This window comes from Camelus bactrianus, chromosome 1 (genome assembly GCF_048773025.1).
Source record: "Camelus bactrianus isolate YW-2024 breed Bactrian camel chromosome 1, ASM4877302v1, whole genome shotgun sequence".
NCBI classification, from domain to species: Eukaryota; Metazoa; Chordata; class Mammalia; order Artiodactyla; family Camelidae; genus Camelus; species Camelus bactrianus.
This window is the reverse complement of record NC_133539.1, coordinates 62,647,375-62,673,164: the sequence shown is the minus strand read 5'-3', so window position 1 is coordinate 62,673,164 and position 25,790 is coordinate 62,647,375. Positions and strand designations below refer to the sequence as shown.

Genomic DNA, 25,790 nt, shown 5'->3' with positions numbered 1-25,790 from the left:
TCCACCCTCACTTACCTACTCTCAGCATTACCTCCCCCAAATAATTCCTCAAATAAAAACCTAGATGAGTCAATCCCAAATTTAAAGTGTAAGAGCCAAAAAGATCCCCAACATCCCCCCACCCAAATACTGAGGCAGCTAACCAAGGCTTGGGGGTGTGAGCCACAGACCAGAGACACTTGCTATCTGCTCTTTTATTTTCCCAGTGAGTAGCAGATGCGCTCTTGTCAACCAGTTATGTGAGCTAATGGGGAAGATAAGGCATTTCGGAAATTTGCTTAGAATAGCAAATCTTTGAGCCAACAGTCGTATCAATACTAAACCACAGCAGCGTGTAACCAATCACATCAACCACACCCTCATCTATCCTGGATATATATTTTACAGTAAGAATAAGTTACCAAAAATTAAAGTCTTATGTTTGGCAAATTATATACAATCCATAATGTGCAGTTTGCTATTGTGTCTTCCCTCTTTCAATGGTAAATTGTTCTCTTCCTCTTTCAGGAAGAAGTTCAACTTTCATTGATCAAAGACCCAAGCCTATTCCCCTACTCCTATTTGGGATGCAACTTGAAGAAAAGCGGGGGTGGGAATGGTTGTGAAATGTTTGAAAAATGCTAGGTTAAACCAAATTGTAAACAAGTTCTTTACACAGAATGTCTCAGACTCTTTAATACGACGATGGGCATTATTATAAATCTCCAAGGGTCAGGGGAATAAAGCATATAGCATGTGCAAAACTTATTTGCTCATGAAATCCATGGAACATGTTGTGGGATTGACGGTTTCATGGAACACACTGTTTCCTACTGGTTTAGATATACGTTAGTTTTTATAGGCTAGCTTGGTACTTACTTTATAACATAGATTTTATGAAAAATGCGTTTTGAGTTGGAAACACCCTGCTTTAGAAACAAACTTGTGGAACGCAACCAAATCACATATATTCAGACATCACCAGCCACTGTATAATTGTGCTTTTGCAATTTTTCCTAAATGGTATATAAACCTCAAACAAAATTTCCAATTTTTTTTCAGAGTAAAATAAAACCTCAAACACCTGAAAAATGTTACTCCTAAAGCACACAAAGTTTACCAATAATCCAAATAAAGTTTGCTTGTAAGGTGCAATTTTGAAAATGAAGGAATTTCTACATCTAAAAAGCATGGATAGAGTATGAAATTTAGTTAGATCTGGATTTGAGTCCTACCATTTGGCATGTATGAGACCTGAGACTGAATAACTTGGCCAAGAGCATTTTCCTCACTTTCAAAGTGCTGATAAGGTACCTGTTTTGCGTGGCTGTTTGAGGATTATATATTAGGCACCTAGCACAATGCTGGGCAACTAAACAAACTACTCTGCCACAATACAGTCCAAGATCCCCTCCTGGTATCTAGAACACTTAGCCAATGGACCACAATGCTGAGATAGCTGGGCACAAGAAAATAAAATCCATACACGAGCAATTGCCATACTACTGTATTTTATTATAATATGTTTATTGTACTAATTTTAAAGGAAAAATGTAAACAAAGTGAAAGTCTAGGGAAAAATGGCACTTCGCTTTAATCTTTAAATATTTAACAATCCATTTATATACCATTATGCCTCAGGTTTTAAAGAGCATTTCAGACTGAAAACTGAACAAACAGAAAGATGACACTAAGAGTTAAGCAGAGAATACTGATTAAAAAGTAAAATCTACCTTGGCTAGAACTGAACATTGACAGATAACTTTCTCCAAAGGAAAATCTAACTTGAATCATAAAGGTTCATTTTTTTGTATAGTCCAATACCATGTCAATTAGGAACTCATGATGACGAAAACATTTCACTCAGTTATATTTGACTACCTAAAATCCTACTGAGCATGCTATTTGCCATGTCTTATTCCTTTGACATAACTATCTACTTCCTGAAACCAGAAATGAATTTGCCTGTGATTTAAGTTTCAAGAAACAGCTTGTAGAAAACACAAAGGTCTTACCATTTCTTCACTGTACAGCAGCTATTTCTACAAATAGAGTATGTGGATACTTTCTAAGAACTCAAAGTGAGGAAACCAAAAACAGAGCTCTGTATGCATGAACATATGTACACACATGTGTTTAAGCTTAAATCCCCCCAATTGGGTTTAAATAGGTAAAAATACCTCAACATTCTAAATTCAGAAAACAGAGATAAATGCTGTTTCGTTTATAAATCAGTGGTATTACTAGCTAATATGCTTTACTTAGAATACTATACCTGCAGTTCAGAAGTACTAACTGGATCCCATTAAAAAAAAGAAAAAAAGACATTCAAAATAATAAAAACATTCTTCTAACAGCAAAGAATTCTTCCACTTTTATTTTGACATATTGATATTTCCATAAACTTGCAAGTGGAAGATAAGCTGCTCAATAAAAGCCAGTTCATATATATAATACACAGAAATTATTTAGTCTGTTCGTATAATGGATTCTTTTGGTACTAACAAAAAAGATAGAAATAACTGACTAGAAATGAAACCATCACTAAACCAGATACACAAGAATTGTATTCATTTCAGGGAAAAAGTCCAAATCTTACTGTGTTAGAAGAATAAAGTACATTTGTCATAGTATACGTTATCATATTCCCTTTGAGCAGGGACTATTTTTAAATTAAAAAGTGTTCAGGCTTACTTCTGTCTATACATTCAGGAACTATCATCATATCACTGGTTACACACAATTCTCTCATCATGCAAAACAAAAAAACCTCAGATGGTTGTTTTCTAAGGTTTAATTAAGTCAGACAATAAACTAATAATAGCACTTTAATTAGCGAGCTGTAAATCAGAGGTGTAGAAATTCTGCAGTTGAATTGTACTTCCTGTCTGTAGCACTGCTGCTATTCAATCTATTTTCTCCAAGTATTAGAACTAACAGGCATTGACAGTCAAAATAAGATTTTCATCGTTGCAGCAGATGACAGAATATGTGAGAGAAAGAAGAGTTCCTAATGTCATGACAATCTTAATACTCCTTTATAAAGGTCAAGGATTGTGTGCATATGTGTGGAAAGGAGTAAGAAATAAAGGCAGGAGGTTAAGACAGGTATATTAAGGGAATGCTGAGACTATGTAAGAATTGTATTTATTTAAAAAACTGATCTGAAGTCTGCCCACTGAGCATACAAAAAAAAAATCAGAGCAGACATTTAGTGCAAGTTTAACCTGATAATTTATTTGTGGAAAAAGCTAGTTTTGATGAGAAAAAGTTTAATCCTTTCCTTGTAAACATGAAAGAAACTCAACAGGAATTTTAAAGGTAGTATGCCAGAAAATGCAACAGTAACTTTTCTAATATAATCTTTTTCAATTAAACAAACAAGCTGAAGACACGTGTTAAAATACTTTTCAGACTGAATATTTATCAGCCTATGTAATCTGTTGTTCCAACTGGATTTTGATCTTTTAAAAAATCCGAACTTTTTATAAGAGCTATCACATCTAGAAGTGAAGAAAATAAATTAGATTCCCCCCCAAAAAAGATACTGTTTAACTTCTAAAGCATAAAAAGCTATATATCTTATACAAATTAACCAGTGTTCTTACAAAAGTAATGCAGTTTTGGACTGATGACATTATGCTGTATTTGTGGTGAAGTACTAGGCACAAGAATATATGTATCAATTAGGCATTTTCAGTCTAATTAGTTTCTAAGTTATTTAATTCTTGGCAATATATAGTAACTGGTATGCATTTTGGTACTTAAGTCATGAATTGTAGAGAACAAGAAGCAGTATATTATAGTAACAGGGTTTGTATCTGACAATTACAGTGTTGGACAAATCTCTTCTATGAACTCTGTGATTTATTTTGCAGTTGGTCACTTGTAGTAGATCCTGCAAAGATAAAAGAAAAAACAGCAACATAATTTGTTTGTTGAGTACTGCCAAACTTGGAGCTACTTGAGTTCAAGTTCCCTTCCACTGCCATGGTTGATAAATATGAAAATCTAAAAAACAAGTATGGTATAATTTATGCAGACTGATTAACATGATATGAAAGAATCTGTATACCCTCTAAATATTCTGAGAAGAACAGGAGTGTCTACTTAGTAGTAGGACAAATAGGTTTCAGATTGAACACTTCTGTGAATAAGTCACAGATGGATAGCTACGAGTTTTACTACAACCCAAATATCCAGAGCTATAGAAAGATTTGCATTTATGACATCAAAATGATAAAATATTTCCTCAGAGTTTAAACATGCCGCTTTTCTTTTTATGAAAATAGAAAAAAAAAAAAAACTACCAACAGGTGGGGATGGTCAGGAGTGTGGAGGAGACAGAAGAGAAGGACAATGATCAAAAAGTAATGGGTTCCATAGAACCTGGAGATTTTAAAAGCTGGTAAAAAAAATTTTAAGGGCCCAAAAAGGGCAGAGAATAAATAAGGAACTTTCTTCCCTATACCTTACTATGTAGTGTTTTCTATCTTTGTAACTTTATTGAAACTATGTAAGGAGTATGTTGTCTCCACTGAAGAAAAAACAGGCATTAAGTGAATACAAATTTTAATAATCTATTATACTTTAATGAAAAAATTCATTTATGCACTAAGTATGAGAAATCTAATGTTTTACAAGAAGAGATAGACAAAAGGCCAATTATTTTTCAAAAGCCTTGACTTGAAATCCCTTTAGTCTCTGGCACAGTAGTGCTAGTGCAAATTTCTAGTGGCAAATGAGGGGTATTCCATTGCTTTGTTAGAGTCACTACAAATGGACACTGAAAGTCTGAGTAGAAACTGATGAAAAATTATAACCAAAAAAAATTCACTTTTGAATATATCAAAAGAAATCACCAAGATATAGGTAAATGGAAAACAAAGACCAATTAGGAGATAGGTCACCTAAAAATGGACAATACATTTAAAGAGAAGAGAAAGACATACAACAATAAATACTCAAGATAAAGTCTGTTCAAGTTAAATATAAGCTAAACAGACCATGGTGAAGAAAATGGAAAGGAAATGCTGTACGAAGCAAACTGAAAGGCCAAAGCGTAACATGGAATAACAAAAAAATACTGTAACCCTGATATTATAATGAGACATAGTCATCAGGTTCTACTATAGAATCCCTGATATTTCATATATACTCACCAAAACAATAATATAATTATTTATTCTTCTAAGACTTAACTATCCAAGGCACAATATATAACAGTAAGTAACATCTCCACTGAAAAGCATCAGTTTGAATGCACAGAGTAGGTAGATGGGCACAAAATCTATATTAGTGGTGCAGAAGATTCACTTTTATTGAATGCCAGAACAATCATTTATTAAGAATAAATAAATAAAATCTATTTCCTATGACTGATCAAGAGTTGGTAGGCTGCAGGGGCTGGTTGTCTGAGACTTAAACAAAAATCCGCCAAATAACTTGTCCACCCAACAGTCAAAAGAATCAACACTGGAAAGATACGACATACTTTGTACCTGAAGGAATGTGAAAACATATCTTCCATATTAAAAACCTATTTCTTTAAAAAAGTTTAAACCTTAATTTACATTGTTACAACAGATAAAAACATGATCTGAAATATTAAAACAAAATATAGCTTAATATGAAAACAAACATCATTGCTTAAATCCACGTAAATAAAACAATGTAGATACAAAGTGTAACTCACACGTCTTAAATCAACTCTTGAGCATAAAACCCTTATTACTTTGAAATTGGTCATCAGGGGTTAAGATTTTAGACACTTCTCACATAAAAAGTGAATTTCAGCAAAATTCTCTGAGGTTCTTCAAAGTTTCAAGCAAAACAGTATATTATTTAGGTACAAATGATCATAAGAGTCTAAATGATATTTTTAAAACCTCTAACCTTGATTTGATTCTTCCATGTTCATGCTTTCTCCAGCTGCAGTCGCTGACATTTCTTCATCCTCATCATCATCATGTAGGTCTTTTGAAATTAATTGTCTAGCTAATTTAATATTTAGTCCTTCATTGTAGTGAAGTTTCCTTTTCATTTCAAACTGTCGCTTTTTTTCTATAAAATACAAAAAACAGGTGTAGGAAGTCTTTAACTTGAGGATTGGCAAACTACAGCCTATGTCTATTTGGTAAGTGAAGTATTATGGGAACACAGTCACCCTCATTTGTTTCTGTAATGCTTAAAGTTGCTTTTGTGCTCAATGGCAGAGTTGAGTAGTTGCAGTAGAGATCATATGGCCCACAAACCTAAAATATTTACTATCTGGCCCTTTAAAGAAAAAGTGTACCAATCTTTGCTTTAGATGGTTCAAGTTCATTTTATGAGAGACTAGCAGTAAAAGCCATAAGTAGTTGTATATTGGTGAAGAAAACATAAAGATATAGGAAAATTCTCAATAGAGTTGAATGTGAAAAAAAACTATAATGCCATATATATATATATATATATATATATATACACACACACACACACACACACACATACATATATATAAAATGTACAAAGCCTGCATGCATGCACATATGCACACACAGCAAGCCTCAACAATTAACAGTCATTAGTTCTGGATCAAGGAACTATGGGGTAATTTTAATATTTTCAAGTTTTCTATTTATATAATTAAGAAGAAATTCCTTTTAAAAATTCTTATTATCCATTAAGAAGTTGCCATGATTGAAAATGTTGCTGGCTAAAAACATAACCTCATTCCTAGAGCAATTTTAAGAAAAACCTGTTATTGGGAATAAGGAAGTGATTCTGGACTATTCTTTCATTTATAGTCTTCATTATAGAAAGATAAAACTAGCTGCAAATCAACACAACTACTTTATCAATAGACAGCACTTTAAAGATCAACTGTTTATCAAGAAATAATTATAGGATTGTAAAATTTCTTAGACCAGAAAATTAAAGGGGGGGGAGGGCTGACATAAAATCGCCAACTGTTTTTCTGTCAAACAAGAGCATTAAAACTCACCCACCATAGTTTTATTATGGTATTCATAAAAATATTTTAATGCCAAAAAGACAGAGAAATCTCTCAGATTAAGGCTATTCAAAGTAATTTCTCAATGCCCTCTAATTCCCTCTAAGTTTTTACCATCAACTACACTTATTTATGTTTTAAAATCATGCATTTCCAACTCATGTCCCCACAGATCAGTCACTTTTTTGTTTTTGATCAATCACTTTTCAGTCTCTGTTTGGGTTGGTTGAGGGAAAGTTCTGAGATGAACATCCATATCATCCATCATCCCATAAGCATTTGTTTCAAACTACTAAGATCTTGCCAGGCATTATTATTCTTCTCTACTAAGAAGTTACTTTTGTGATTTGTTTTACTCTTTGAGAATACTATATTACAAAAGGGGATAAAATTTTTTTAAAAAAATCAATAGAAGACCAAATCGTCATGACTAAATTTTTAGTGATGCCTTTCAGATGGTATAAAAGCCAACACTAAAAAACAAAAAAATTATTTTAATTGCCTCCAATACCAGATACATTTACTAAAAAAGTAAGACAAGGGAGGAAAGGGGGGTGAAGAGGGATAAATTGGGAGTTCAGGGTTTGCAAGATACCAATTACTATACATAAAATAAACAAGGTCTGCATAGCACAGGGAACTATATTCAATACCTCGAATGGCTTATAATGAAAAATGTGAAAAGGTGTGTGTGTATAAATATATATATATATGGATGTATAATTGAATCACTGTGCTGTACACCAGAAATCAATACAACACTGTAAATTGACTATACTTCAGTTAAAAAAGACTTTTTCTCATTACAAAGTAACATATGTTCTTTTTAATGTAAAGAAGAGGTTTAAAAAAGATAGAAACTTAAAAAAAAATCACTCAATTTCCTCACTTGGAAATTATCAGTAACATTTTATGACTAGACTTTTTTCTAAAAATGCATTTTTTACAAAAATGAATCATATATTGTTGTATATGCTGTTTTCTTTCTATAGAGTTAGAATGATTATGCCTCAGGGAAGTCTCAGTTTATGCCTACTGTCTGATGGAACTATAATAGTGACCTTTTCTTTCCCTCTAAAATGATCTAGAGTTTAGACAACAAAGTATATAAAGATTCAGTAAAATTCTGCCACATACACAGCAGATTCATATAATTTTTAAATGGTTACAAAGTAATGAGTTATAATTTCATCCCCTGCCTTGGTCAAAGATTTATGATTTCCCCCTCTGTACTTTCATTGTAATATACAATTGACCCTTGAACAACATGGGGGTTACAGGGATGTCCACCCTCCTGGCAGTTGAAACCCACACGTAACTTTACAGCTGCTCCTTCATATCCGCAATTCTGCATCTGTGGGTTCAGCCAATTGCAGACTGTGCAGTGCTTCAGTAGGTATTTAGTAGGAAAAACAATGTGCATATAAGTGAATCCATGCAGTTCAAATTCATGTTACTCAAGGGTCAATTGTACATACATTTTTGTGCATTTGTTCTATATCTTCTCAACATTAGCTGCTGTTTTTTCAAACTGTGCCTCATAACCCTTTAGTAAGTCATAATTAGCATTTTAAAGAAATGAAATAAAAGAGAATAATCTGGAAATAACACATATAGTAAAGGTAAGTACTGTGTTGTGGGATTTTTACTTTTGTAATTTCATGTATACATATATACTGAGTGGGACCTGTTCAAAAATGTCTGAGAAACATTGAGAAAAACCCTGGGACACTAAATTGCTAGATCAAAGGGTGTCATTTTCTTTTACTACTTTTCGCTCATATGTTGCCATACTGCCCTTCCAAAAAAGCCAAACCATTTTTCATGCCCACCAATAGCATATGAGTAATATTTCTCCATTCACACCAAAAGGGAAATTGTCATTTTTTAAAATCTTTTTGACCTGAAAAGAAAGGCACCATGATGCTGTTTTAATTTGTAGTTTCTTGTTCCTAGGAGTTGATATTACATATTTCTCTTTTGTGAATTATACTTATAGTCTAAGAAAATCATTTCTTTTTAATTCTAAGAAATGTTAAATCTGGTTTTGCTCGTTTATTCTAATTTTGGAATACTCAAAATTTATCGTATAATTTAAAAATATGCAATGTATTCATTTTGTAGAAAGCTGCTAATAGAAGTGGTCTTAACCTACTTTGGATATTTAATTTTATTTATAGTCTCTATATGGCAAAGCAACATAATACAGAGTATAAAAAGTTCAGGTTTCGGGCCCAGCTCTAAAAAAGAATCAAATATCCATGTAAATTTGACAAGTGAATTACCTTTTTTATTCTTTCTTTTACTATTTTACAAAATAATATAATGGTGAATATACCAACTATTTTAAGTTAATATTTATACTGAGTATGTATAATATACCAGAATCAATGCTAAGTACTTTACATTCTTTATCTCATTGAATACTCAACAATGAGTCTAAATATTTTTAAGGCCTCTAATTTAAAAATGAGGCAAATTAAGCAAAGTAGATAAGGACATACCTAGAGTATAAGCTTAGATCTATCTGGCTCCATAGCTAGTCTCTTAATTGTTATGCTACTAGTTACAAGATAAAATTTTCTAAGAATTTCTGTGAATAAAAAAGGGTTTTCAGACATGTAATTTGTTTAAAAGCAAAGCAATAAGCAACTCTAAGTATCAGTTAAATTTATTACTGGGAACTGACCTTGTGAAACTGTAACTAGTCAAATAGTTCCCCCTGCTGGCTGACTCATGGAACTACAATTTGAGGAAAAATTCTTTAATGAAAACTGACAACAGAAGTCAATAAATTTCCTATTCTCAATAGATCATATTTCTAGAGAATAACAAAGAAACAAGTTCTAGAAACAATTACTATCTGAAACTCTCTTCAAGGACCTTCGGTATATATTTTGGGAAAACAAAACATGAAATCACTGAGGGTAGAAGATATATAATACAATTTGAGATTACGCTATACATAAAATTTCTCTCTTTTATAGCAATTAGGCTCAGACCATCATAGTTTTGCTCAACAAACTATATTTTAAAGGTAAGAGGAAGGAATAGCAAATTGTACCTTAGCAACTGCCCATGACAAAGATCCTGACAAGTAACTTGCAGATATTCAGAATCTTAGTTCTAAAATTTCTGAACTTTATAGTACAGGTAGTTCTCATATTTCAAGGCTTCAAGTACACTACTTAATCTCTTTCTTTTTTGTAAGGGTGTGTGTTTTTCTTGCATCTTTTATCCTATACATAGGCTTGGTTTTTCCTTTTAAAAATATTTGAAAATAAACTATATGAGCAATTTTTAATTGAGATTATACATTCACATGGTTCAAAATTATGAAAAACAACAAAGTGAAATATCTTCCTTCTTTCCTTACCTCCACAGATAACCACTGTTACTTGTAAAAACAAACAATGAACAGATAGCAATGCCTTCACTGTGTATGTGCTGTATGGGCTAGAAGAATGTCTTCCATCCTGGGGCTATCTTTATCTCCTCTCCTGTGATACTAGTGTTCTTTTTTTTTTTCCAATGGGACCTAATAAAAATCTTTACTCCAAGTATGATCATCCTGATTCATTTAGTAAATTTCATCAGGTCTTAAAACAGAAAAAAAGCACAAGCACTTGGGGAATTAGCTCTTACTGCTATCCACTTTAAGATCATCCACTCAATGACTCTAAAAGCATTAATATAATATTTACCAAGCATCTATCTGGTATAGACTGGATGCTCAGTAAAACGAAGGGAACAAAAAGCACAAAGAAAGGAACACTTATAATTAAAGATGGTAATATTTTCTTGAAATCAGTGGGAGGAAAGCTATTATGCAATAAACCCACATAAGTAGAATCTGAATTATAAAAATGTTACTCTCTAATCTTCCACCATCCACTTCCCAAAAAGGAAGACCATTTCACATCTTTCAAATAATGGATTTATTTCAGCAAAATTTATTAGTGTAATGCTAAAAGCAACAAAAGAAATAAACTACCTCGTTCTTCAGGTGAGAGGTCACTATCCTCATCTCCACTGCTTTCTTGTTCACGAACCCGGTATTTTGGCTCCAAGCCTTCAGCAGCAGCAGTTAGCCTATACAACAACCATTTACAAAGAAACCAACACTGTGAAATTCTTATATTAGTTGAGTCTTACTCAACTTTTGAGTCTCAAAAAAAATTTGAAAATCATTAATATGCTAGCTATAACCAGATGAAGAAAATAAAAAGCAAGAGTGAAAATGGGCACAGAAACCAGTAACAAAAAGTAGAGGGCGACAGATCGATGAACAGCAAATGAATAGAGCTTTTGCTTAGGAATTCAACTTATTCTTGCCTTTCTCACTTTCATAAAATACAGATGAAAGAATATTAAAAACAAACCAACAAACAATCCCCCACAGGAATGTGACACAGGAAATCTGTGTAACAGGCTCTGGTACTCTAATCTTTCTGCCATCCATACATCTTGACTTTAACCTAGAAACAAGGCTATAAAAGTTGCTATGAAAAATCCAGATAAAGTTATTTATTTAGCACATACTTTTAAATTTTCACTTGTCCAAGTAAAGTAAAATGCCTTTATTTATTTATTTATTTATGTTTGTTTTAGGGGAAGAGGTAACTAGGTTTATTTATTTACTTATTTTTTAAGTAGAGGCACTGGGGATTGAACCCAGGACCTTGGGCATGCTAGGCAGGCACTCTACCACTGAGCTATCTCCTCCCCTGTAAAATGCCTTTAATACTGCACGATTAAAAACAGCATAAAGAAAATATTTTATAGTCATCAATACTTACTTCTTAGCTAAGACATCTGGGGTCAGGGCTTCAGTGGTTTCTGAATCACTCAATGCATCTTCATCATCACCTACCATACTAGGATGACAAGCACATCATAAATTAATCTGTGAACTATAATTTTTCAAGCAGAAAAACAAAGTAGGGAAACATAATTCTACTGACAAATATTTAAAAGTATAGCACCAATCAAGAAAAGCCTTCAAATGATTTAAAAAAAAAAACCGCACTCTTGCAATCCTGAAAATACATACTGAAAAAGCCTGAATCATCTGGGGGGAAAAAACCCCGCAACACTTGAGTTTTTCCATCCGTTGGAAACAATGCCAAAAACCCACCGTGTGGCCTTAGAATTTGAATTTGTACATCAACCTGAAAATACCAGACAAAAGATCTATGCAGACATAGGTAAAGCAACTAAATTAGATCCTAAGATCTAATTCAGTAGGTCAAAAAGCTAGTTAGCTTTCCCAATTTACCTTCTAATGAAAAATATGCTCCCCACTCAACTGCAAAAATGAGTATCTATTATTTAAATATAAAGTCTAAAAATAATGGCTACAGTTATTTTTTTGAATTATGTTTGATCTTAATTCTTTTAGGTTAGTCATTGCCAACCAACACAGATAAGGGATGTCTACTACCTTTACTGAGAAGGAAGAAAGCCCTGACTTTGACTTCTGGTATGAAAAAAGTCTTAGCTTATGTTTTAAAATATATACCTACAATTAGAAGAAAAATGAGTATATAAACTTATCATAAATAATATGCCTATTTCTTCCATTAAGCTTTTTAGAATCGAGTTTTAGCATGTGTACCTCCTATTTGATTATTTCTTTCTCCCCTTATCACAATCTTCATGTTTATGCTTGGTTTTTATTTTTTAATTTTTTGTACTGTTTTTGTTATTATCAAGTTATTTCAACTTATCTTCCAAAGTTTCACCCACTGATTTAAAACAGAATTTAATTCTATTTCAATTGTAGCTTCTGGATTTACGCTGTCTTCAATGACAAAATACTTCAGCCCTGAAAATCTTTATTTTTTCAATATAAGCTAGGGCATGATCTTAGTTAGATATTTCTAGTTAGTCAGAATCTCCATCTTCTTATTATGCTTATTGGTGCATTATTTTTGTCTTCATACTAACTACTACCACACATAGTCATTTTATAATTCATTAAAAAAATTCTGGAAGACTCAAAACTGACAATTACAATTATCTGAACTACAATATTATGTAATTCAAAAATACGGACAAGAAATAGTAATGACCACTTGTCTCTGAATAGGTTAAAAAAAAATTTCCATCTGTGAAGTTATCCCTTTCTGCAAAGAGACTGAATAAGCCCCTGATACCTACTTAGGAAGCAAACAAACCCTATTTTCATTTTCTTTTTTATAAATAAGTCATTCTAAGGAAGGTAAAAATCACCGATCTATGTGTACCATTAGCAGCTAGGGGACCACTGAGGTGCAATGAATAACCATTTACTATTATAATTGTAATGTAAGAAGTGGATTCCATAAAGTTCCTTATTACTTATATTATTACACAAAAGCATGCAGTTGGGTTACTAATTAATGTTTCAGTAACAAATATAAAAAAACAAACATTCAAATTAGCTGTTACCCAGAAGTTCACATCAAATGCAAAATGGAAACAACTCAAAAAAGGAATGATGTCTACAAAACACTACCTGTGGTAAGGAGTGCTAGGTTCATCTATTTTCATTAAACCATAGTCTTTGTCTGCTGGATGATATGTCGCCAGGATGTTCATTTCATCCCACTTCTGGGATTTTTTACTAAAATCAAAAGAAAAAAATGTCCTTAATGGAGTAAAAAATAGAAAATGTACACATCTAAAATTCACAAACATCCAAATCCCAAATTTCAATTTCTATTTGACTGCTAACTTCTATTTTCACATCTATTTTCTTAGAATAGAAACTGATGTGGGTAAAAACTGCAAAAATTACAATAAAATGTCAGTAAATCTTTTATCAAATCCTTAGTGCCCACATATTAAAAACTTATTACAGTTATCCCTTGGCATTCTCAGGGGATTGGTTCCAGGACCCTTCACGAGGCATTCAAAAAAATATTACATTATGACTTGTTTAATCTTCATCTGGCCTATAGAGTAACAGCAAAACCTGAAATTTACACATTGCCTGATCTCAGTAGTTAAGGATTTTGGATCTACCATATATTTCTAAACAGTTTAATAAAAGACATACCAGGAATATTCTCTTTGGCCTAATTTTTTTTTAGAGGTATCCATAACAATCAAAAGAATCAGAACATAAAACTACAGGGAAAACCTCATTAAATTCAGATACCACTAAATAAAGATTTAGGTTGCACATAAAACTATAGCTCAGTTTTTTTTTAAACCTAGAAGAGTAATTGCTAAGAAATGGTATATTCAGATCACCTGGGATAAATCTACTTAAAAGAAATAGAAATGTTTCATAAGTGCTTTATGAACATCCATTAATAGCCACTCAACAAAATATTTGTACAACTACTAAGGTGCTTGATAATTAAATGGCTTAATTACAAATTTTTATCTACTTTAAAAAGGGTACCAAAGACCTCTCTACCAGCCAACAATATTTTGTCATGTATACAATTTGTGACTTGGTTATATACTTGAAAAATAACTACTTTAAATAGAACCAGTGTAGAGGGGGGAGGGTATAGCTCAAATGGTAGAGCATATGCTTAGCATGCACAAGGTCCTGGGTTCAATCCCCAGTACCCCCATAAAAAAAAAAAAAACTAATAAAAAATAAACAAATAGACCTAATGACCTCTCCCCCTCAAAATTTTTAAAAATGAAAAAAAAATTTTTTTAAAGAACCAATGCAAATTTTACACAGATTCAAATTATTCTTTCTATATTTGCTCCACATTGGTGAGGTTTTATTGCAGATATTTTCAATTTTCCTAAAATCTATCAATTTTCAGATCTTGAAATGCTCTTGAAGAATGACATACTTAAAATTTTAATATCATATTCTCTTCTCCATGTTCTGAGTCACCTTAAAAATTAAACATGCTAGAGGGGAGGGTATAGTTTTAAGCAGTAGAGCACATGCTTAGCATGCATGAGGTCCTGGGTTCAATCCCCAGTACCCTCTCTAAGAAAAAATAAGTAAGTAAACCTAATTACCTCCCCCCACCAAAAAAGTAATAATTAAAAAAAAATTACATGTGCCCACTCACAGCAGTTGAGTCTGACTTAAAGTTCTCTTGCTTTCTACCTACCCTAAAGGGCCCCCAGTGTTCCCATTTCAGACTAAGCACTTTTTTCTTCATATTTTTACTGCGGTAAAATATACATTTTAACCATTTGTAAGTGTATAGTTCTGCGATATCAAGTACATTCACATTGTTGCACAACCCTCACCATCATCCACCTCTAGAACTTTTTCATCTTCCTCGACTGAAATTCTGTACCCATTGAACACTAATCTCCCATTCTCTTCTTCCCCCAAACCCTAGCAATCATTCCATTTTTACCTCCAAGAATTTGACCATTCTCAGTACCTCACGTAAGTGGACTCATACAGTACTTGTCCTTTTGTGAATGGCTTATTTCACTTAATGTCCTCAGGGTTCATCTATGTTGTGGCATGTGTCAAAACTTCCTTCCTTTTTAAGGCTGAATAATAGTCAACTGCAGACCAAGTACTATGAACTACAACTTCCTTTTAAGCCTACTTACCCTTCGTTTTATTAAAAGGCAAAGGTTGGCCTAGACACACTTTACAGGTGGCTGACACTACAACTCCTGTTCTTCCCTGCCCTCATAATCGTCAGAAGTTACCGAATGTCACTTCACCATGAAAAAGTCAAAATCTTAAAAGCTTTTAAAAGAAGCTAAAAATGAATAGGTCATTAATTTTAAGCACTAAAATATGATTTCTTCTTTAAAGAACTGCTTTTTCATTCATTCACCATGGCACTTACCTGAATTTTCAACTAGTCAAATTTGAATGTTGTTAGTATATATATTAAAAAAAAAACACTTGATTGAATTAGACTGGCTATAGAGATCTTGCTTTACAACAGTACTGATTTCTTTAGATGCCTAGTTTCTGTCTTTCAGAGTAATGGTTGGTCTTGTGGCAGACAAAACAACAAACAAATGGGAGATAGACGTTTAAAGTTCAAGTTCCAGTTACCCTTCACCAGTCCTGTTACTATATAGGCAATTCCAACAAAAACATTCTCTCTTGGGCTATGCTTACTCCACATGGAAATTATAATAAAATGAAAGTATTTATGATTTTTAAATCTAAAGTTTTGTTGAAAGTCCTGAAACCATATCTTACCTAGCACTATAGAGAATAGTTTGAGATAAGGCATTCTGAAAAGATGGTTTAATTGCTTTTGTACTGAATGCCTTCTGTCTTTGCCCTGAAAGGTTCAAAATTTAAATGATTTTGAAATATTTGAGTTATCATAGAATGAGTTTTTCTCAAAAGCAGTTTTCTATTTGACTAAAATTACAGTTTCAGATATTTTATTTTGCTAAATAGTTCTATTACCTGCAAATTCTGTAAATTTAAAAAGCAAATGATTAGGTCTGCTCATGGGCATATTCTATATAAGGTAATTCACAGTGAAAAGGGATACAATTCTAAAGATTTTAGGCAGCAGAAATGATCAGTAAGCTTCTGATTAGAAGTATAAAGACATACAATTTTTAAGAGAAATACATTAATTTTATACAGAAAGCAATTCAATTAAGAAACAAAGGGAGACCCATGATATGGTAACTGTATGTTCCTTCCTGACAGATAATGCCTCTGAAATGACAAGAGTTAAGTCCGAGTCAGAAACAGAAACCCACAGGTCAAAGTTTCATAAAACCTGTACTAATAGATGGTCCTATTAAGATTCTTTATTAAAGATATTGTAAAAGATAACTAGCACACTTCTATTTACATAAAGTTCAAAAGTAGACAAAATTAAAGTGTGTAGGGATGTATACTTAGAGGATTACCATAAAAGTCAGACTAATGATAATGTTGAGGGGGAGGGGGAGGTTGTTATATGACAGGGCAGGAGACATTTCTGAGGTGATGGAAACATTTTTCCTTGACCAGGATGAAGTTACAGGGGTGTTTGCTTTATAATTATTCCTTAAGCTTTAAAATTACATTTAATATACTTTTCTGTATGTGTATTACATTAAATATTTAAAAAATAAACACATAAAAAGTGACTTTGTTGGATACTTCCTAATCTCAAAGTAAAACAACTTACTTCCCAGGTGATGCTAACAATACTGAATTAAAAATGACAACTTATCATCATTACTGCTTAGAATAGAAGAATGAAGATGGCCCTTCGGAGTTTAAAAAGTAAGCCCCAAACACCCTGCAAATCTGTTTCATGACATGGTGACCAAAGAAAAAGAATGGTATGATACAAGTAATAGTGTTTCCTTAAAATTAATGATAAAATTTAATAATCACAATTCTAGCATTCTAACCCATTAACAATTTTGATTTTGGTATATTCTTTCCACTCTGTAAAATACATATGAAAAAACTACACAAGCTATTAGTATATGTAAAAATATATATACAAAACAGAATATATAGTATATACAAAACACATATACTGATAGCTTCTATAGAATTCTATAGAAGTATTCTATGTATATGTAATTCTATATGTATACTATATATTTTTGATAAACTATCAGTGTATGTATTTTATCATAAGTTGTTTGTATTTTTTAGTCTTTTTTAATATTATGTGTATAATATTCCAAAATAAACTATTCACCTAATGTTAGATATTTAAGTTGAATTCAACTTTTCCTATTTAAAATAAAGCAGAAATCAACATACTTACGCATATTCTATTCAATGATGTTTTTAGGATAATCTGCTAGGACAAGCATATCTGGATTAAATTTATTAAGAGCTCTGTTGTTCACTCTATGTTGCCGTATAGCTGTTTAAAAGAGAGGACTATTTGTAACGTCCCCAAATAATTATCAAAACTTTGCCAAGATTGGATATCTGTGTTTTTTTCACCTGAGCAGGTATAAATTAGTATTTAAATGCTGTTATGTGTTTCTTTGCTCATTATCTAATAAATAACATGAAAAATGCTTGTTATTTTACTTTCCTTGTGTGAATTATGTTTATATCCTTTGCCTATCTATTGGAAACATTTTCATTAATTTGAGTGACTTCTTTATATTTACATAAGTGTAAAGAACACACTCAAATTTATGAGAAGGTTTAAACCACATTATATATAACTCAAAGGTATATATAAGGTACAAACCACATTATGTATAACCCCAATTTTTCCCAGTTTGCTTGCCATTTCTACTATACACAGAATTAAAGTTTTATATATCCAAAGCTTCACCTCACTTTTCTAAGAGAAAAAAAAAATCCTTATAATTGTCGATACCCAAAGGTATCTTGCAAAACCATGAATTTAAACAAGGGCATAAAATAGACTCCAAAGAATGCTAGGAATTCTTAGGTGGAAAGTAATAAAGTAGAAGACCCAACCCTAACTGTCAGCAGAGGACACTGGGTATGGAAATTAGCATCTCTTAAATTTCCGCAGAATTAACATTATTTGCGGAGTAACAAAACCCAAGGAATGAATTTGCGTTTAATCGTAATACTATCACAAACTGCTTGTGTGACCTTCTTTGGGTCATTATTTCCATTTACAAAAAATACAGGCACTAACACTTACACTAAAGATCTGCTGCAAGGGTGAAAGCACTTGTTGGTTTCAGCTCCCTCCCACCCCTGCCCATACACAGGTGATTTGTTTTTCCAGCCTAAATCTGCACCAGAAAACGCCACTGCTTCTCACTTTCACTTTGATAGCTCGTATGATGCCATCTCAAAGACCTACTCACACTTCTCGTTGCTTGTGACTTGCTCTTTTTTAGTTTTAGCCGTACTTGTAGTGGGAAGAAGGATTTCGTGTTAAACTTTAACCCCACATTTCAAGAAATGGTTCTTTCTTAAATGAAGATTCAACTTAGGTACTTTGAACAAGACTTTGAAGCTTGACACCATTACTGAACAATTAAAGACTTAACAATAAAAACAATCAGTAAACAAAAGGTCACTTTTGGAAAACTTTACTCAGTGAGCCTTGACTATATTCCACATTCCTTTACAGGCAGAAAAAGACAAAACTGAAGTATGCTTATATAAAATTATACTAAGGGAAATTAATTCAAGCACAATTTTTCCAAGTGGAATTCACCTACAATACCTAAGATTACTACACAATTTGAATTGAACATAGTGGTTCCAAAGCATACTGTGTACAACAACCTGCTGAGATGGGGGAAAATTAGATTGTATTCACTTCTTTTTATTAGACTAAAACTTACATTTGAGGGTGAGGTACTGGGTTAAACACTTTACATTTAGTAAATAATTTAATAATTAAACTAGGCAGGGATATAATGAATAACTTGCTATATAAATCACAGAGTTAATATGTAGCAAACAGGATCTGAACCCAGGCAATCTGGCTCCAGATTAATCATTTCTCATAAGATAGGTTTTAGTAACACTTAATATCATATTTTCAACAATTCCAAATGCATGTTTTTCTCATTTTAATATTTCTGAAAACAGAACATATCTTAAAATGGATGGCATCTTCTGGTTGTCCGTTATATATATATAATTTTTTTCTTTCTTGGTGCTACATAAAATCACAGTACATCTTAGAATCAACAGCATCTTGTTTTTGATGAAATACATATACTTACGAGATCTGTTATGTCCGACCTTCACAGGTTGTTCACTATATTCAAAGTATCCAGAAAGAATGGGAATTCCACAATCATAGGAGATGACGGTGGCGTTACAACTAGTTGAGCAGTATGCTGGAATGTACTGAGATTATCTACGCCTAATTATGTGGATTTATAGATTTTGTTCAGTTTTAACTGAAATAACCCTCAAAAAGTGGTACCTGACGAAACCACTCACTGAAGATAACAGTACCCATGCAAGTATTAGGACTCTTTGGGATATGGTATTATATAAACCTCACTTTAAGTGTAGATTGAGCCTTGATATATTATTTAATTATTACTTATTATGTATATAAATCATAAACATTTGAAACATTTCAATTTTTTCCTACTAAAAAAGATGCACGGTCAGAAAGTTAGAGACCAATGGAATAACACAACTCAACTTCTGACCTTAAAAAAATCCCTTAGCAACATCTATTTATATTAAAATATTGTTACATAATACTCTCACAACTGATGGGGGGTTGGGGCAAAGTGGTGTGTACAGAAAAAGGAAACCACCACTGCCTTTTACACGATAAGGGTACTAATAAAAGGTATCGTTACTCATGGATTCTGTATTTGCAAATTTGCCTAGTTAATAAAATTTCTCTGTAACTCCAAAATCAATACTTGAGGAATCTTTCAGGTCTCTCTCAGACACGCACAGAACGGGAAAATTTTGGTTGCCTGGTGCCCATGTTCCCAGCTGAGGTTAAACAGGGCAATGCTTCTTTACCTTTTAGTTTCAGCTCCCTTAATGTAAATACGTGTCCTTTTTGCAGTCTATATAGTACTACGTTTTTGTTTTTGTTTTTTTTGGTGAATTAGCTGTTCAAAATAGCTCCCAAGGATAGTGCTTAAGTGCTGTCCAGTGTTCCCAAGCCCAAGAAGGCTGTTATGTGCCTTATGGAGAAAATACGTGTTAAATTTCATTCAGGCATTAGTTACAGTGCTGTTGGCCATGTGTTCAATGTTAATGAATCAAAAATATATATTAAAATAGGTGTCTTTAAACAGAAACAAACTTAAAAATGTTATGTATTGATTGGTTGATGAAAATGTGTGATCAGAGGCTTGCAGGAACCTAAGTCTGTATTTCCCCTAGGAGCAATAGTTCAGTATTCACTAATTCTGTGTTTGTGGTGACTTTATAGAACATAACTACTGAAAATAGTGACAACTGACTTAGATCCCTGGTCATTCTCACATTAATGAGATTCTATTGCCTTATACTCTGTTCCAACATTTGAAGTTAGACCATTACACTATATTTATTAGCTTCTGAATTTTAAGTGCATTGTAATCAAAAAAGCCATTTATTTTCAATTCTTTTTACACCAAAGGGAAAATATTGGTTGTAATTAAACATTTCAAAAAGTTCGTTCCAAATGTATTCAACTATACTTTGTTTCTATTCAAAGCTCTCATGAAGTTGCTAATATTGTTTGCATGAGCTGTAACATAAATAATAATGTATACCATATTACTAGTAGAATTAGTTTCTTTGCCTTACAGTCACATAACACTTACCATGAAAAATACCCACCCCCTTTTACTACTTAGAATCAAACATCATCAACTTCAACAAATTAGGGCTTGGTAGCTCCCTTTGAAGTTAGGACTATAAACTTCTATTGTGGACAAGTCAATCAGGGTCAAATGCCTTGCAAAAGACCCCTTTTAAGTGAATCGGCCCTGCTAACAGCTCTTACAGAAGGAGCAGTCAGTCATACGCGGGTGAGTCTGGTACAGTGGCTTTGGAGGCAGAAAGACCTGAAGGGGGAAGGGTATAGTTCAGTGGTAGAGAACTTACCTTAGCATGCACAAGGTCCTGGGTTTAATCCCCAGTACCTCCATTAAGGGGGGAAAAAGAAGAAGAAAAGAAAAGAAAAGAAGATCTGGAGGGAAACCTCAGTCAATTATATAAAGAGGCCAATCCATAGAGTGGGGACACAGGAAATTACAGCAGACCAAAGTTGAGAATAAGTAGAAGATAAGGAAGCAGCAAAAGATTGAAAAAAATATAAGCTACTTGGTAGCCAGACAAAAAGGAGCTCACACTGAATAATAGCTAAGTAACTTAAATGCCAGTGAGAATCACATTCCTGCCGCTGAATACTCTGAAGCCCATAAGAGCCTTCTATAGTTGTCTTTTTTTTTTATAAAGAGTATCTTGGTCTTCCTGTTGTAATTATATTCTGGTGAGATTCTGTTTTCTTAATACCATGAGCAACACGCCCTCCCTGCCCCAATTCCCATTTGAAGCAGTTTATCCCAAATAGAGGTTGCATGTTGGAGACTGTAGGAGTTAAGCCTTCAAAACAGAGTGGGAGTAGGGGAGTTGCTAGACAAACGAAGGCCTTTTCCAACCATGGTTCTAAGCTGTGATCCTACTTAACATTTTCTTCAAGGTTAACACAAATCCCCATACATTTACTATCACCAAGTTGTAGTTCCTTTTATGGCCCTAAAACAATCCTTTAAACAGGTGTGCCCTAGTCCAAATAATCTGTTTTCATGAACACTCTCATTTTAGCTTTATGACTTCACAGATTTCAACGGTAACTTTTCTTAAGCCGTATTTCCAGAATGTAGAGTCCTAATATGTTTAGTATCTTAGAACAGCAAAGCCCACTAGCACTTCTAACCCAGTGTTTTATTTTACACTATATACGGTATTGCAACTTTTTTTTTCATTGAAGATTGCACCTTGGGTATCTTTCTCTGTACATTCACACCTACCTCATTCTTTTTAAAATGCTGGTATGCTGTTCCATTATTAATGTACCATAATAAATATTTCACCAGTCCTTCTTTAATGGACCGTGGGTTGCTCCCAATTATTTACTATTACACACAATGATATGGATCAACATCTTTTTACATATGTATCTGTGAGTGTGCAAGAGCAACTAAATTATCACTGGGTCATTTTAAGTTGCGACTTTGTGAACTGTTCTGAGCTCAGATATGTCTTTCACGAATAACAAAATTAAAAGCGCTCAAACTCTTGCAGATGCAAAAATAATTAGCAATAAGTAGCTTTCCATTAAATATAGATCAAAGACTGGGAAGATTTCGGTTTCTTTTAGTGCAGAGATAATGACAAACCAGGACCCAAGAGAGTGAATGTGGCATGATGCTTTTGATAATGTTCACCTAAAAAGGAATGACTGGAAGAAGGGCAATTAGAAAAATGTAGAAATTATCTCTTCTTTTTCTGAGGCGTCTCTTATTAACTTGAGACTAATCTTAAAGGGTTCCCAAGCCAGGAAAACACACTTTATTTTAAGAATTTCAGACACTCGGATATGAGGTTAAGAAATAATAAATGCTTAACAGGTGAAGCTTTAAAACTTCGATTTGATTAATATTCCCGATTTCCAAAAGCTCAAATACCATGATATATGTTTAAAAATGTTATATATGTGTATATACTTTAAAAAAGAGAGAGAGAAACATGACAAACGTCATAGCTCCTGCCTTAAGATCACCCCCGACCCTCAGCCCGGCGGGTGGAGGGAGACCCGAGCCGCGCCAGGGCCGCATTCCTAGCCGCCCCGCGGGCCGGAACGCGCTGGGGCTTGGGAGGCCGGAGTCGGGCTCGGGGCCGGTAACGGCGGCGAGGGGAGGGCGAGGCCGCCCCGGCCGGGAAGGAGAGGCTTCCCAGGCCGACCGGGGCGACGAGCGGCCGTTCCGCGCGGCTCTCACCTCAGTTCTTCGTCAACACTCCTGCCGGGCTGTTCGGCCGAGGCCACCACAGAGGAAGTCGTAGAGCTCTTGTTCTTCAGGATCCCCTTGATGGGCCGATGCGAGGCCGTCGAGGCCGCCATTGCCCGCCGCTCCGGCGGTCGGCTCAGCGTTGCTGCTTGGCGCCGGGTCCAGGAAGGAAAGGGCTGGGCGCGAGCTGAGACTCGCCAGGCAGCCGCCGAGCCCGCCCGGGGCTGAAGCGGCCGCACCTGCTGTGGCGGAGACCGCCACCGGCGTCGTTGTCACGGCACAACGACCCCGACGCTCTGGCGTCCGGCCGACGCCGCGCGGCTGGCGGCCCTTCGCGCGCCCTAGGGTACCGGCACTTTATCCGCCGCCCGCGGAGAGAAGCCGGCCTAGCTCCCCAGCGCGGGAGCGACGCCGACGCCGAAGCCAAGCGGGCCCGCCCTCTCGCGATATCTAGGGCGGGGCGGGGCGGGGCGGGGTGGGGCGGGGCGAGAACAATGCCAACCTCCTCGCCCCGCCCCCACCCGGCCCTCTCGGTGGGCTCTGCTGCAGCAGCTTGGGCTCAGCTGTTTCAGGGAGCCTTCATAGAGGTTCCTGGCTTGCCTCTGTGCGGTGTGATACATTTCTCCAAGCACCCTCACTCTCACCACTTCATGAGCTTCATATTGTTATTTCTATATTTTATAAATCTGAAAATCGAGGCTCAAACGTGACATCATTCCCCAAAGGTATTAACTGACTTTCAGAGAAATGAAGTATGTCTCTTCTTTCCTTGCATTTAACCAACATGAAAAGGTTAGTTCTCCATTATAAAATCATGAAATATCGCATTGGAATGGTCCTCAGAGACCTATTATGAAATCATAGAATATTGACTTTTATGAAATCATAGACTATCAGTACTGAAATAGTTTTATTTTTACCGCTGGAGAAGCTGAAGGAGAGAAAGAGGAAGTGACACGACCCCCACTGTCACACAGCCCGTCCATAGCGTGTGGCCGTAGAGCTTCAGACTTATGCTTCTAGTCTGGTGTTTCCCCATTTGTTACTACATTCTACCTATGTTGGTAATCCATGGAAGATGTTCCCGGCAGAAGTTCCTAGATTTGTGGTTTATAATCTGTCTCCCCTCAAATCTAGGGAACTCACTTAGGGTAACCAGCTGTCCAACACTGGGTTAAATAGGCCAGAAGCTTTGGGGACTGTCTAGGTCTTTGTAAGATGAGTCCCAGAGGAGAAAAACAAAAACCAAACCCCTCCTGTGAATGTTGTGAGAAGTGGATTCTATGAGCACAGGAAAGGGCAGGACTTGGATGCTCTGGGAACAGTCTCAGAACTAGGCTGTATCTAAAGTCAAGCTAGGGAGTGGATTGCTAGCAGAGGGAGTGGTGCCTTCCCAGCCACCCAGCCTCTCTCCATGCAGAACCATCACTGGAGTTGTACAGATGGGAAAAGTGGAGGTCTCAGAGATCAAGCAAGTTGCCTCCTGTTGTGAGTTGAATTATGTCCTCCTAAAAATGAGATTGCCATCCTAACCCCTAGTACCTCAGAATATAACCTTATTTGGAAATAGAGTCGTTGTAGATCTAATTAGTTAAATTAATATGAGGTCATACAGGAGTAGGCCCCTAATCCAATGAGTGGTGACCCTATAAGAAGGCTGTGTGAAGACAGAGGATTGGAGTGATGCATCTAAAGCCCAGGACTGCCTAAGGCTACCCAAAGCTGGGAGAGGCATGGAAAAGATTCTTCTTCAGGGCTCTCAGAAGGAACCAACCCTGCTGACACCTTGATTGTGGACTTCAGGTCTCTAGAACTGTGAGACATTAAACTTCTGTTCTTTAAAGCCATCCCATTTATCATGCTTTGTTATGGCAGCTATATACACCTCTCCTGTCCCACTTCCACCCTTAGTCCTCAACTCCCTCATCACCGGGCTCTTTCCCACCACCCTTTCCTGGATCAGACCTCCTCATCCTCATGACAGGCCAGGCAGGGCAGACTTGTCCCTTCAGAATTGCCGCCACCTGCGGGCCAGCCCCCTGTGGATTCACAGACTACTGGGTCTGGAGGGGATCTTGTCAATCCCACCAGAAAGCTATCCAGCCAACAACTCCAGTGGCCAGGAGCTCACCAGCCCCCCAACACAGCTCATTTTATCTTTGAATAGTTCTAACTCAGAAAGTTCTTCCCCAGACTGAGCTGGTTTCCAGCAACGTCTGGCCACTGGTGTAGAGGGTGGGAGGAGAGAAAGTGGATGTACTTTATCTTACCCTAATGGCAGTGATCTCCCTCAAGTCTCCTATTTCTGGGCCCCAAATCTCCTCCCCCTTAACACAGCCTCCGTGCCTTGAGAAGTAACACTCAGTTCATTGCTTTAGAACTCTGCCCCTCAGGAATGGCTGCAGGACTCCTGAAAACTATTCTGTTTTTATTGCCTGGCCCCGAGCCTATAGCTGAGTTCCTGGCATGGACC

At 35.2% G+C, this 25,790-nt stretch overlaps 1 protein-coding gene across 2 annotated transcripts; it reads right to left on the bottom strand.

The window, feature by feature from the left end:
* Positions 1 to 1,473: 1,473 nt before the first annotated feature.
* Positions 1,474 to 23,760, bottom strand: PPP1R2 (protein phosphatase 1 regulatory inhibitor subunit 2). Of its 2 annotated transcripts, none has more exons than XM_074365556.1 (6): positions 23,309 to 23,760; positions 13,473 to 13,580; positions 11,773 to 11,850; positions 10,968 to 11,077; positions 5,875 to 6,042; positions 1,474 to 3,877 (listed from the first exon to the last, which is right to left on the bottom strand). In XM_074365556.1, the coding sequence occupies exons 1-6, from the start codon at positions 23,428 to 23,430 to the stop codon at positions 3,831 to 3,833; spliced, it is 633 nt and encodes a 210-aa protein (XP_074221657.1). In that variant the 5' UTR covers positions 23,431 to 23,760; the 3' UTR covers positions 1,474 to 3,830. The 2 variants fall into 2 exon arrangements, with proteins under 2 accessions (XP_074221657.1, XP_074221665.1); XM_074365564.1 differs by having other exon boundaries at positions 10,968 to 11,065; positions 23,309 to 23,759.
* Positions 23,761 to 25,790: the final 2,030 nt, after the last annotated feature.